The 15,828-nt window shown below is 25.5% G+C and overlaps 1 protein-coding gene and 1 long non-coding RNA gene across 3 annotated transcripts in view; one reads left to right on the top strand and one right to left on the bottom strand.

Moving 5' to 3' along the window:
• sima (HIF-1 transcription factor component sima) overlaps window positions 1-15,828 on the bottom strand; it is a 238,648-nt gene that overhangs the window by 84,621 nt on the left and 138,199 nt on the right. Inside the window, exon 7 of the mRNA XM_075366071.1 lies at window positions 6,131-6,278. Coding sequence (XP_075222186.1) covers window positions 6,131-6,278 — 148 coding nt within the window. The remainder of the gene's footprint in view (window positions 1-6,130; window positions 6,279-15,828) is intronic.
• Window positions 1-15,828, top strand: part of LOC142324928 (uncharacterized) — a 39,159-nt gene that overhangs the window by 13,487 nt on the left and 9,844 nt on the right. For both annotated transcript variants that reach the window (XR_012756443.1, XR_012756442.1), the window contains exon 2: window positions 1,835-1,965. This is a non-coding gene — a long non-coding RNA (uncharacterized LOC142324928). The remainder of the gene's footprint in view (window positions 1-1,834; window positions 1,966-15,828) is intronic.

Consider the following 15,828-nt stretch of genomic DNA (forward strand, 5'->3'; position numbering starts at 1 on the left):
ATAACACCATGTTTTATGTTTTAGTCAAATTTATTAGACAACAGTATAATGAAATAATTATATTAAAGTAATTTGAGACGTGGAGAATACATCGCAAATTTTACGCAACTAAAAACCTATCATCTTTTTTATTTTTAGAAATTTGGATACAAAAGATATGCTGTGAAATAATGCAAGCGATTACATTAAATTAAGAAAAACACGAGGCAAAAAATGCAATATCTCCAATCAGTCACTGTTTTCATTTAAAGGTTGTATGACGTACAGCAATTATATTTTTGAAAAAATTTAAGCAAAAATTTCATCTTAAGATGTTTCATTGATGAAAAACACAATAATCTAATAGAAATTCTTTTACAGGACAATAGAAAAATTTGATTACGAATACATCTACGTTTAAAACACAAAATCAAAAATGATTTTACAACTCAGCGTGGGCGACAGATGTAAAAGATTACAATGACACAGAAATAAATAGCGGCAGCAGTTGGCAAGTATCTACGACTTTTAATATCATATCATTTTTACATAGAAGCACCACAAACAGTGATACACTACTGCTGCATCAAACAAGAGTACCATAAATGGGATGGTCATTGACCCGTGAGTAAATCTTAATTAGCTACAATTGAATAAAACACCACTTACAATGTTTGACAAATAACATTCTATTAAACCAACAAACACTTAACTACAGGCGATGCGTAAATATGGAGTAAATAAAATACCACTAGATATATATACAATAAAATATTTACATTTATTTTTAATCCGTTAACTGCATTTCTTTTTTAAATTTCTACTTAAATCGTGAAAAGATAAAACAAATCCACCTAACCAAATTTCAAAACTATACAATGTTACTATATCAAGTATCATATTACCATAGGTAAAATATTCTTGGAAATTTTCAAAAAAGTAACTGTATAGTAATTAGTTCTAAAAGTGAATAAAATTAGTCTCAACTTAATAACAGCACATCTCAGGAATAAAATATAACTGATAACATTCCACATACAGTTTTTAAAGATCATATAACCAGAAACTTATTCTGAGTTATAATTTCCACCTACGATGTTACATGATAATGACTTAAAAAAATAATTTTCTGTGACTATATGAGTGAAGATCAAATCACAAAGACTATGTAATGCAATAGACTGTCTGAATTATGCAACATTACTGTGTGTTCCATAATGAAATAACATGTTCATTTACAAAAACATTGTGTGTGGCTATTCTATGTGTGACTAAGACTACTCAGAAAACATTGTGAGTATTATCGGATGACTCGATCGTATTTAAATGGCAAAATAGATTTACGCTGCATTTCTTGATGGTGTAATGCTTAATGAATCTATTACAATTTTTAATTTGATTTCTAGACATCAGGTACCACGGCCTAATCATAAATAAAGTAGTTATCCGTCAATTTTACATCATGATAACTCATTGTTAAATTTTCTATAAATGTAGATCTCAAAACGTTTTCAGCAGACCAAACTTTTTCTCGATTTGATAATAAAGTTAGAGAAAAGAATTGAAATTATGTTTATAAGAGATTCAAATTCAAGTAGTGCGTGAACTTGTAGAACCTAGCTTTAATATACAGTACTGGTTAATGGCAATACAGCAGGTTTCATTCAGATAAATTAATATTCTACTTCATTGCACAGATTAGAACAAAAAAAAAACTGAACATAGAAAATTCTTGAGAATCCGCCTTCACCAGAAACTTTTACATAAACATCTAAAAACTTAAACGTACAAAAATAATTTCTTAGTGCTAAGCTAGGAAATATTTCACATAATAGTGTGGCCAATTTTTTTACAGATGGATAAGCTGCAGGAATTTAAAAGAAAATGAACTTTGCAGTACTAGTAGTAGCGGCTGATAAATAAAAGAACTTGCAAAAGCCAGATGAAGCTATATACCATATTGCCAACCCGATGATGAGCTCATGTGTAAGTACTTCTACAACAAGTTATTTCTTATTTTATAAATCAATGGTTCTCACAACTATTGATCCTGAGTTTTTGTTTGTTGGGTCATCCACTTTAAAATAACTTTTACAGATTTGAGAAATTAAACTAATGTAACAAACAATCCTTAATCTATACAAGTGAAAAAATCTCAGTAAAGCTGCATGAAAAATGAAGAAATTAGTTAAAACACATACAATTTTTATATTTCTGTTGTATGTAAAATGTTTAAATATAAATCTAGAATTATTATGCAAATATCAAGACAAAATGTGATAATATTAAAATTATTACACCCTAAATCTAATTAATTGAATTTCCCAAGACTTTTTACAGCTAATTACTGACCCATTCTTCAATGGAATATCTGTTACCAACAGATCTGTTGCCATATTATCTATTGCCAATACTAACCTTCAAAAAAGAAAGGTCAAGGGTCAGGAAACCCCTCACACATGCAATCAATCAATATATTTGATTTATGTTGATGTGTTTACTTATTTTTTATTTATGTATGTATATTAAGATCTTGGTTTTTCTGTCTTATAACTAAAATAAGCAACTTATGATCAATGCCTTTGTATGTGCTTCCATTTAAGATAATTTTCAAAATGTTATTCTATTCTTTTCTTGAAGATGTTGGCAATTTTAAACTGTTGTTGACTGTAAATCATCTCATTGAAGAGAACATGCATAGAAAGATGTTAACCATAACATGCAAATTTTACTTGCAGCAAACAAGATAGCAGCAGCAACAAATTTAAAAAATATCGAATTTATATGTTCACAAAATATGGCAAGAAATAATACATTATAAACAGAAAATTTTATTCATTTACTTATTGAAGAAGTTTTCTAACAGTCATACTAACACGACCGGCAAGTATTCCCTGATACTCCACTGAGGAAAGAGCCAATAATTAGTTCCGGTAGGAGTTTTGGAAGAAGAGTTTCCATTAATTTAAAACTTAGTTAATCATTTAATATTTCTAAAATGACCATTTACGTTTTATTTCATCACATAAATATATAAACAGTTTTTATAAATAAATGGATAAATTTTTTTATAAAGAACATTGCTTGGATATTTTTAGATTCTCTTAAAAACCAAATTTCTAAAATATAAACCATCAGTGTATAGTTTACTAAAATTTTAATTTGAAAATGCTGGTTCAATTATTTATTATATCTTTTTGTTGGGAGGGTCAAATCCTTAGGGTTGTATTCTTCCACCAAATAATAATTACTTTAGAAAAAATTAAGAATTAATATGAATACTACAGAAAGAAATAATAATAAGACAACAAATAAAACCCTCATTCTATTACTGTCAAAGAAAACGAGTATGGAGAGTTATTTGATGCAATGTACCATTGTTTAACCTTCAAAAAAGAAAGGTCAAGGGTCAGGAAACCCCTCACACATGCAATCAATCAATATATTTGATTTATGTTGATGTGTTTACTTATTTTTTATTTATGTATGTATATTAAGATCTTGGTTTTTCTGTCTTATAACTAAAATAAGCAACTTATGATCAATGCCTTTGTATGTGCTTCCATTTAAGATAATTTTCAAAATGTTATTCTATTCTTTTCTTGAAGATGTTGGCAATTTTAAACTGTTGTTGACTGTAAATCATCTCATTGAAGAGAACATGCATAGAAAGATGTTAACCATAACATGCAAATTTTACTTGCAGCAAACAAGATAGCAGCAGCAACAAATTTAAAAAATATCGAATTTATATGTTCACAAAATATGGCAAGAAATAATACATTATAAACAGAAAATTTTATTCATTTACTTATTGAAGAAGTTTTCTAACAGTCATACTAACACGACCGGCAAGTATTCCCTGATACTCCACTGAGGAAAGAGCCAATAATTAGTTCCGGTAGGAGTTTTGGAAGAAGAGTTTCCATTAATTTAAAACTTAGTTAATCATTTAATATTTCTAAAATGACCATTTACGTTTTATTTCATCACATAAATATATAAACAGTTTTTATAAATAAATGGATAAATTTTTTTATAAAGAACATTGCTTGGATATTTTTAGATTCTCTTAAAAACCAAATTTCTAAAATATAAACCATCAGTGTATAGTTTACTAAAATTTTAATTTGAAAATGCTGGTTCAATTATTTATTATATCTTTTTGTTGGGAGGGTCAAATCCTTAGGGTTGTATTCTTCCACCAAATAATAATTACTTTAGAAAAAATTAAGAATTAATATGAATACTACAGAAAGAAATAATAATAAGACAACAAATAAAACCCTCATTCTATTACTGTCAAAGAAAACGAGTATGGAGAGTTATTTGATGCAATGTACCATTGTTTAAATTAAGAAAAGGCCAAAAAAAAACTGAAAACAAAATATATGAACTGTTCTTAAAAAAAAAAAAAAAAAAACTGCAAATGATTATTCTTTAATTTAAAAAGCAAAAGTTTAACAAGTAAAAAATGTTTAATGATACTTGAAGTAATATGTGTACAATGTATATCTAATACATATAAATAATAAATTATTTATATTATAACACAATAAAAAGTAATATTATTACATTATACAAATTTAATTAACACAATTAATGACCAAAGATAATTAAATCACAAAAACCGATATATCAATCTAACATAAAAAGAAAATTTAATTGTTGATCTTTTTAATTCTTCTTATGCTACTAAAACATTTTACTGCAGTTGCAATTACTTAAATGTTTTAATTAATAGAAGAACATAAAAATTAATGTATAAGGACCAATTTAAAATATATATATATAAAATCTCATAATTTGAAACCAAAAGTATAATTCAGAAAAAAACAAGAGTTGACATATATGTAGAGCTGAAATATTACTTTTCTTATTATTTTTCTAGGTTAGTTGATCAAAATACTAACTATAAAAAATTGACCTACTAAAAAAAGCAACTAAAACATTTATCTGAATAAAAAAAAAAATAAACTTTAATTTTTATTGTGGGATTTATAGATTTTTTTTGGTGCTTCTTTTTTTTAGTGTGCAGTCTCCATCATTATGAGGTCTAAAGTAGCACCAACCCATTTAATTTATTTTAAATAGTAAACTAAAATTATAAATTATATACAAATTGTATATTTAATGTTAATTAGATGGTTAATCTTGATTAGGTAATGTTGTTTCCATGTACTTAACTTCAAACTATATCAACATAACTTACCCAAACTTAATCTCATCAAATTAACATCAACTATACAAATTATATACTATAATATACATTATAGTACAGTAGCCCACACATACTGCAGTAGTAGACCTCATGATGATGGTGACCACATACTAAAGTAGCACCACTTTTTTATCAAATGTAACTAGCTAGTATTTTTCACTTCCAATCACTGTAAACTTCTTCATTACTTATTAACAACAGCAATGGATTCACTGGTAATTGGTAAATTGCAACAAAAATGTTTATATTACACACTTAGATCTAAGACAATCATTTAGATCTTTTACAAATATAGTGAGCATTAAAATAGTACAAAAATAACAGTTAAGACAATTTAATTTTACGCTTTAATAAAAAAAAAAAAAAAACTTACCTTGTAAATACCACATATACTGAGTATTACAGGAAATACAGATGAAAATTTATTCTAAAATTACAATAAAATATATTTTATCTTCATAACTGAAAAATGGGAAAAAATTATTCTACAAAAATTATCATTTAAAATATATCTAAAAAACCTCACCTGAATAATAAACTTCCTTGATTATCACGCTTTGCAATATAAGTAAAAGTATAAAAGTAAATAATCACATTAAATTTTAAACATGAAAAGAAAAACAAAGATATTTTTAATAGTGTTGTCCAATAATTGGACAACAAAATCAGTTAAAATTGATGAAATTGATAACACAGTGTTAATAAATTAAAAAATTTAACATTTTTAATGTGTTTTACAATGGGAATGGAACGTAACAGTAGAGATGTCTTGATCATATAATTTGTGTTCTTGACAATGATGATAAAAACAAAAAAACTGCTGCAACAATAAAAATCAGAATACAAACAATAAAATATGAAGAAAAGAAACACTGCATACCATACTTATAAAGAAAAAGCCAAACATAAAAAAAAAGATGAACATCCTACCTTATGACGTGATTAACACAGACTACACTCTGAGGTTTGTGAGCTTTGTTATTGTAGATCAATGTCGCTTGAGTCAATACCCACGCGTATCCACCACCGTAAGCCAAAAATCTATACCGACCGGTCTGAGATTGGCCCTTAGAAAATACTGCAACAATTAATAAAAAGTGTTCTTGTAGTAAAAATAATTAAAAACAAAAATTTTTTCCATATAAATATTAAGTAAACAGAAAATTGTCTTCACTTTAAGAACACCAATAATAAAAGAAAAAAACTACATATAAGATATGTTCAACTAAATATGTAAAAAATAAATCCTTCCCACAATAACGACTGAAATTCCAAGACATTATGACTATTTTGAATTCATGCAACTGCCAAATAAGGTGATGATTACATATTAAATGGTTTAGGTTTAATTCATACACAGCTGTTCATTACCAATAACTTTGGTCACAGTATTTTTTTTTGTAACTTTTAAGTTAAGAATCAATTTCCTACCACTAAACAATCCTAATAAAAATCTAAATTTCCTAATAAAAATATTAAAATAAATATAAATTCACAAAAATAAATAACACCTTCCCTTTTATTAAAAAATGTATAATTTTCACATGGATTTTTCAAAAAGTACATAAATTTCTATGATTATGCCAGTTTTCTGTCACAGTAAACAATTCAAAAACAGAAATAATAAAATGTAAGGATCAATTTAAAATTTAAACAACTATGAGAATTCTTGGCAGAATTAAAAAAAAATATTCTGTCAAATTAATTCAAAATGTCACTGTACATAAAAAAAACCTGGTAATTGCACATTCCTGGAAAATGGAGAACAAGACTTGGTTGACCTTCCATTACAAGGTCATAATGATATAAAAACAGATAAAAAGATTTTCTGAAAATATATCATCTACAGTGTAATCCACTATAACATTCATAATTGGTGGTATTTAAGATGAAAAATTTCCAAAATCCTAGGATTGACTTTAGATACTGGATTATTTTGGTAATACAAGTGAAAACATGGTAGAAATAATGGAAAGTAAAGATTACGTAGAAAAAGACCAAGCAGTGTCCTAGCATAACATAAGTGAAAAATTTCAATTGAAGACACATTATAAAATCAATATACATAAATAATCATAGGTGCAGCAAGAAAAAAAAACAACTCTGCATTGATGCTGTAAAAGGTTTTCCTTGAATCATTGTTATTGTCATAACTATTGTTAACTACACTAGTTATTTATATAGATAAAATTAGGAAAAATATCTCGCAAACTTGTAACACTCAAGTCATTTCTTTTAGTGAAATAAAGTGATTTTTGGACTTTTATAAGCTATAAAAAAAAATATTTACAATGTTTCACAAAAACTTAGTTTATAATAACTACTTAAATGACAAAATTAATTAAAAAATTTAATCAACTTCTCTGTAGAGTACTGTTGATATCATGTTACTGTACTGCGTTACTCTGTAACCTGGATTTACATAAATAAATAATTTTACAAAACTGAAACGAGCTCATAAATACCACGTATGTATATATATTACTGAATACAACATGCATAGATATACTGAAAGATTAAGAAATTATTTTTACCCATCCCTGATATCTTCCTACATATAACGTTAATACAATGAACTATTAAAATGCTCACTCAACCAGAACAAATAATTATATTCAACAAAGTATTAAAAAAAAAATCTACAAGATTTATATGCAGAATTATGAAAAATAACTCAATTTATAATTTTCATTTTAAAATTCAATAAATGTTTGTATAAAAAAAAATAATGATAAAATACCCTTAAAAATATATAATTTATGAAAAGCTTATTTGAAAGCATTAAGAAGTCAAGTTTAATCTACACTTATTTTGTCAGTGCCAATAATCCAAAAAAATCAATAAAGTGAATCAGGCTAACAGAGTACAAATTTAAAGGAAACCTTTAACTAGCATAAACTAAAAACATTATTTATTCATAAAATATTCATTCTGAAAACATGTAATTATAAAGGCTAAACTTGTAATAATATCTCAATTATGAGAAAGGCTAACATAATTAAATAATATAATAAATAAATAAATAATATAATATAATAAATAAATAATATAATAAATTAAATAAGTCTAAAAGAATTAAATCTTGACAAAACAAAAAAAATAATTTTTATGAATACTGAACACATTAATTCTTTACATATATGAAATTGTACAAAATAAAGTAACCAAAAAATTGTCGGTACGTGGAACTTAATTTTATACAATAGTATTAATACCAACGTGCCAAATGCTTAGTAAATTAAATATATGAACTTATTCATTTATATGAATCTTGACAATAATTCTATTTTTATTTTTATTTTTTTTTTATAGTTAAATGATCAAGATGATCACTAACAAATAGAATTTAATAAACTCTTTTATAGAATGTAATTATTATTTAATTGAACGTAACTATGATAATCATTGCTAAAGAACTCAACTTTTTTTGTTCTTAAATGGGTTAGATAAAAAAAAAAAATGATCATAAGGTGGATGACAGATAAGGACAGTATTACAAGGGCAAATAAATAATACCTTAACTATATGTATCCATGTAAATATTTATCATACTGCCTTAGTAAAATTGAAGCCTATTCGTCTAACGTAATGAAATATAAAAAAATAAATAAATAAACATTAATTAAAAATAATTATCATCACTATCTTTGTTATTAATGTAATAATTATCATTTAATAAATTAAAATTTCATGTGAAATGATTACTAATTTCTTTACAAATGAACACCCAGGATATTAAAATTGTTTAAAAATTGATAAAAGAGAAACCAGGATATACACCCCAGCTCACACCAATGTACAAAGGAAACTTCAATAAAAAGGGTATATTCATCATTACAGAATAAAAAAAGAGTATCGACTACAGTATTAATAATGCAGCACAGTTATTGTATACAACACAACTATAATAATAACCAAACATGCATATTCATGTCTCATTAAAAAATAATAATAAAGGAAAACTACACAAATTAAATTTATATAATGTTACACATTAGAATTACAATCTGGCTAATGAATTGGAGCTGTTAACAATATTTCATAAAAAAAATGTTTTAAACACCAAGAAAAGCATCATTTGTCATATTCTAAGAAAACTGCAAAAAACAGTTTAAAATTCTTACTTTGTATGCACAATATCAAACTCAATAATAATTTAAAATGATAACAGAAAAAGTACTTTTATAAAATATTTAGTTAAGTATATATTTTTACCTTCAAACACATCAAATTTCAGATCAATCTGGTGGTAAAAAGAAATAAAAGGTCTAACTCATCCAATATCAGTGAACAGGTTTTATTTATTATACTTTTTTTAACAATTTCACAAAATTATAACAGCTCGAATTCACATGCCTTCTTTTCTTAATCAGACTGTAGTCATTTCTAATTATATATAAACAATTGGTTTTATTTACTGAAATTTTAATTTTGAATAGTTTTATACCCAGAATAATAGCTCAAAAGTGACAAAACAAGATGCTTAAGTTAAGGTAATTTTTGTATTAACTAAATAAATTTTCTGTAGCTTTCTTATCACAAGTAATTAACACAAAGCATGACTGGTTTGCAGCTATTTATATAAAATGTGCAAAGAGGCAAATAAAGAATAGACTTTGCTCGTGATGTCATAACATACTTACAGGTTTATCACAACATAACAAATATGTAAAAATAATGGATTTTGTTACATTTTTTCACAAGTAAAATTTACTGTTGTTGGAACAATAATTATGACATTTTAACAACATATACAATTTAGTTACAAACTTAAAAACCAACACCAAGAAAGAGAATAACAAATTTTCAATCAGTGCTAAATCAAAGTGTTATATAAAAAGATCTCAAAGATTGTAAAGGAACTCCTTCTATGGGCCTTGAGAGGGTTATAAATTATTATACAGCTCAATACTAATGCATTATACAGTTCAAATAATGAATTGGTAGATATGCTACATCACAAATAAAAAAAGGAACAGCAAATTAGCATTTGCTTGGATGAATTAAGGGAAACTTTGGTCAGAGCAGAATACACAATCAATTATAAAATAAAAAATTGATGCAATAGGTCTATATTAGTTATTAAAAAATATTAATTTGTGAAATTACGAGGGAGATAATGAATACAAAAAAGAAAAAAAAATTTACAATTCAGATATATTTCATTAATGAAAATTGTTTGAGCCCATATTTATGAATACATTGAAAAGAAAGAGGAAAATTCAGGGTTTATAAAAAATTTTTAATTAGTAATGTTTAAAATTGCAGTCATATTATTTCTGTAAAAGACAATTTTTTATATGTATTTTAAGAAAATTTATAAAAGATTTATTTATATTTAAACAGTTTGCCAATCTATTAAAAGTAACAGTAAATGCATAATAAATTCTTTCTTATAAGCTGAAGTATTGTGTTATTACGCTGAATTATATTAAAATTGTCGTATTATCTGGTTTGATAATTAATAAAGGTGGATATTGTATTTTTATTGATATCAATTACATGAAAAAAAATTTGCAAAAACTATACCAGTTAGGTAGCAGCATTGTCGAGATATTTACAAAATTAACAAACAAATATACAAACAGACTTTCTTTTTCTACATATATAAAAGGCCATGTTTGTATATGTGTCTGCTGTAGACTAAAAAACTACTAAACTGATTTACGCGCGGGTTTTTGCAAAATGGTCTGCATTGTCTAGAGAATGTTTCAAGCTATTGAAATCTTTGATCTGACCAGTAGAAAGAAAGTTAGGGGTATTTTCAAACGACTACTGTGTTTAGACAATAGTTTGAATTAAATCCGATAGGTAGTGTTGTTTTGAAAATAGGGTTTATTTACATTCTGACTTTTATGAAGTGAAAGGCTAAATTTGTGACATTCTGTAATGTTTTATCAAACTTTCAATTGTATTCATTTAATCTATATAAATATATACTCAAATCTAGCAATAGTGAAGCATTGCTGGGTCTGCTATATATATATCAAATATTAATTGAAATACTGCCAGTTAGAAAAAAAATCTAGATTTATTCAATTGATGTGATGCAAAAAATTTTAAAGTACAAATAACAGAAGATAAAAACAAAAGTAAATATTCGTAGTTAAAACACAGCCCCATCACAAAAGATATAAGAATATTAACATATTAAATTTATGATTTTAATAAGACACTGCAAATAATAAAAAAGTGTTCCACTTAAAAGAATTCAAAATAGAAACAAATTTAGAACAAAACATTAAAGTTATAATTTATGATGAAAATGGAATAGAAGAATTTCAAAACTGTAATGAGAGCAACTTAAAAAAAAAATTGAATAAAACAGTTGAATAATTAAAACTGTTTAAGTTGGTTCAAAGACACCACCAAACTACACCATATGCGCTACACTATTGTCATCCACATATTCCATATAATTGAAAGTTTAAAAATAAATAAATTAAAGAGCGACTGAAAAGTAAGAGTATGAAAGCAAAACAAAATTGAGAAAAAAATACTCATTTCCCATAAATAAAAATAGTCATTAATGTTTATCAGTTTTATTAATATAATATCAAATGTTTTACTACAAAAAAAAAAAATATTGTTATATCTATGTATAGAAAAGTAAATTTATTTATTTTCACTACTTCTTGGATGTATGCCAAAGTTACTAAGAAAAGAGTTGGGACCGTGTGGTATTTTCACACATGTAAATTGGGTTATACAATCTCCCATAAGATTAAATAATTAGGACAAAAGATCGCTCAAGTAATAAAAAAAAATTATTATTATTATATATATATATATATATATATAAAATAATTTTGTATTTGTGCATTGTTCAGAATAATGCATTACTGCAGAAAACCTTACATGAAAAAATTTTAGGAATGTCAAAAATCCATTACACATTCTAAAATAAAAAAATTCAACAATAAAAGTGTTAATTATAATAATTTTAAACAAAAATAGAAAAAATAAAACAGTAAAACAAAAACTCCTCCTTATTTGATAAATAATTGTCTTAAAAAAAATTTTAAATGATGAAAAATAGTCTTTTAGGTATAAAAAAACTAATAAAATATTTTTACTAAAATGACTAATAATATTTAATCACTAATAAAATATTTTAATTAAAGAAATATTTTTACTAAAATTTAATAAAAAAAGATTGCAAATTTAAATTTTCTAAACAATAAATAATTTAAAAATCACATAGTATTACAGTATTAGAGACTTGCTATATATTCAGTAATTTTTTAATATTTTAAAATTATTCCAAGAAGCACACCCTCTCCACAAAATCATAGCTAAATAACTCAATAAAACTCTTGAAAAAATAAATGCAATACGATTAGATTAACATGAATGCAAAACTAAATTTAAAAAAAAAATAAAAATGCACGTGTAAAAAATAACACTTTTCCAATTCTCCTCTAAACTATATATTTTACAAATAGGCACTAAAGTACAAGAACCAACAGCTTACTACCCTAGGTGCTCACTTGAAGTCAAAATTAAAAAAAAAAAAAATTATTTTTTATAATTTTTAATTTATGTTTGATTAGATTTTATTTAAAAAAAGTTTGTTTAATGTTTTCACTTTTACTTTTGTTTAAAAAATGTAGAGATTTTTAAAAAACACAGCCTGTATGAATAAAGACACAAGTTACACAAAGTCATGAGACTTAAATCTTGATAAAAAAAAAAAAAATTAATACCAAGAATTAATATAAACAAACAAGCTTCTATCAAGCATGACACCCAAGGCTCTCTGAAATGTATTATGTTATAACTTCAAGTTTCCTATATGATTTTCTTTCATCAGCTATTTAACAGCTGACTTTTGAAGTTGAAGGTTCTGAGGTTCAAATCCTAGTAAAACTTACTTGGTTTTGTACAGATTTGAATACTAGACAGTGGATACTGGTGTACTTTGGTGGTTGGTATTCAATTATCACACTTCTAAGGAGTGGTTGGCCTCAGTTTTTCACGATTATACTTCATTTATGTCATACATATCACCCTCATCTCATTGGGCTTAGGAGGGGAGGGGTTTGCTTGCTGTAATCTAGTTGAGCAAATTGCAACATATACATTAAGGAAAAAAATTTTCAAATTAAGTTGTAGAAAGAACTAATAACACTCCCGAATTAAAAATTAATTGTTAAATGAAATATATTTCTGTGAAGAATAAGCCTTGAAAAAAAAATTAAACAATTGAGTTAAATTGAATCCTACTAATTTTTTGGAGGTTAGAATAAAGTTTTGCAACTGAGAATTATGCTTAAATTTGTTTGTTTTCTCCAACCACTTTTCCAGCTACTGCCGCGTCTGGGTATGGGTGTATAGGCAAATGTAATTACTGCTACCATTACGTCAGGATTCGTCAGGTCTGGCATGCCGCCAGACCTGACGAATCCTGGCATGCCGCCAGACCTGACGAATCCGCAGTGAAAATGTAAATGTACCGGTAAACATGTAGTCTGGAACAGACCCACATTGACCACTCCTGATACTTAAGTTAATTGAAATTCAACCATCAAAGAACATCGGTATCCACAGTCACAGTCTAGCATTCAAATCCATAAAATAGTAACTGGTTTTACAAGTGCTTGTACCTTAAAACTATCAACTTCGATATTTTGTGTTGACAAGTCAACCAATAGACTAACCCAGCAGGTTTATGCATAAATTGCAATACCTTGTTCAATTTTCACTGCACTACAGCTGGGTTTACTTACATTAAAAACATTTGTTTTTAATTAGCAAATATATTTACAAAATATTTTTAAAAACATATTCAAAATGTACACTTAAATTGTAGTATAATTTTTTTATCCATTACAAATTTAAACTGTAGTTCATGGTACAATTAGTAGAGTTTGGTTACAGTGCTATTCAATTCTTGTACAGGTTTTTATTTTAATTGTTCAAAAACATGAAAAAAACCAATTTATCCAGAAAGAAAAATAATATAGATAAAAGAATCTATGACCTGTATATGCATAGAATTAAATCCACAAATTCCAAATAAATCAATAAACAGGAATTTACTGTGCACATTAAAAAATAATGAATAAAAATGTAACCTTTTTTTGTCATATATTGTTGTTTTCCCGTTGTTGTTACAGCATATAGAGTTGTTCACTATTGCTGTTAGGAAAAGATGACACTTTCTTAAGATTTCTAGAAATCTCAATAATTCAAGATGACAGTTAAATCTTAGTTAAAAAAATTCTTTATTGGCAAAGGTTAATACACAATACATTTTCTTAAAAAGTTAACATGTTCAGTTAACACAAATTAATAGATGTTTTAACTCTTGATAGTTTAAAGTTATTTTTCACTTTTTTTAAATTAAGGTATTATCAGGATATTAAGAATCTTCAATTCTAATCTGAAGATTAGTAAATAGTATTTTCTTTTTTTGGTCTCCACTATCAATTTGGAAGTCTTTAAATTTTTTTTCTAAAAGAGGTATTATCACAATAGGGATTAGTAATTAAATTTATCATAGACATACAGAGTAAATTATTAGCTGCCTAAAATATGTAATATGAAGTATTTTATGATTTTTAATTGTTTTATGATTTTTATAAAATAAAAGTTATATAAATAAGTAATACAGAATTGAGTTTGTGTTAAGTTCTATAACCAGTAGTTATTGCTCTTTAATCAATCATTGAAAAATTTTATATTTATATAAAGCATAACTGTAATAAAAATTTTTATCAGTGGAAAGGATTACTTTTTTCATGGAAAGATTGATTATAAATATAAAGGTCTAAAGCATTGGTTAACTTTCATAAGTAATTTATCTTGAATTATTTACTGTTATTGTTGTTACAGCATATATAGTTGTTCACTATTGTTTTTAGGAAAAGATGACCCTTTCTTAAGATTTCTAGAAATCTCAATATTTCAAGATGACAGTTAAATCTTAGTTAAAAAAATTCTTTATCCCTGAAGTAAAAGAATACAATATTTTCCTTTTAACATAAGTGAGCTTGGATTTTTCCTTCAATATGTGATTTATTTATTATTAGTACAGTAATTCCTTTTCAAATAATTAAAGCCTTAAATAAAATGCACAATATACATTACTGATTTCAGTTAAATATTTTATCTCCCTAGTAGGTAATATTTTATGCAAAGTTGAAGGCAACAGTATGAATATATTGTCTTAAAAAAAAATCACTTTTGCCATGTAAAAATATTAAATTGACAAAAAACACTTAGTAAATTAATAGATGCACAGTAGATTTTTATGTGATATAGTATGTTTTATGTGATAGATATATCTATGATTTTATGAACTGTTTTGTTTACAGTTATACCTTCTCACAAAAAAAATTATTTCATATCTATTTATATTTATTTTTAGTTTTATTTTTTTCATTGAACCTTAATCTTAAATTACTACTCTGATCTGTGTTTTATTTTAACAATTACATTTCAAAGTACAAAAACAAATGGACAGTCAAATATCTACAGAACTTGTGGCAAAAATCTGTTAAGCAAGCAAATCATAATTTCAGTTCTATATATTTGGTCCCTTCCATAACCCTGAGTTAAAGTAACCATGCACTTCATGTTACGTGCAAGTAATAAAAATTATGGTTTAGATCATAAATAGGCCT

This window comes from Lycorma delicatula, chromosome 5 (genome assembly GCF_047948215.1).
Source record: "Lycorma delicatula isolate Av1 chromosome 5, ASM4794821v1, whole genome shotgun sequence".
NCBI classification, from domain to species: Eukaryota; Metazoa; Arthropoda; class Insecta; order Hemiptera; family Fulgoridae; genus Lycorma; species Lycorma delicatula.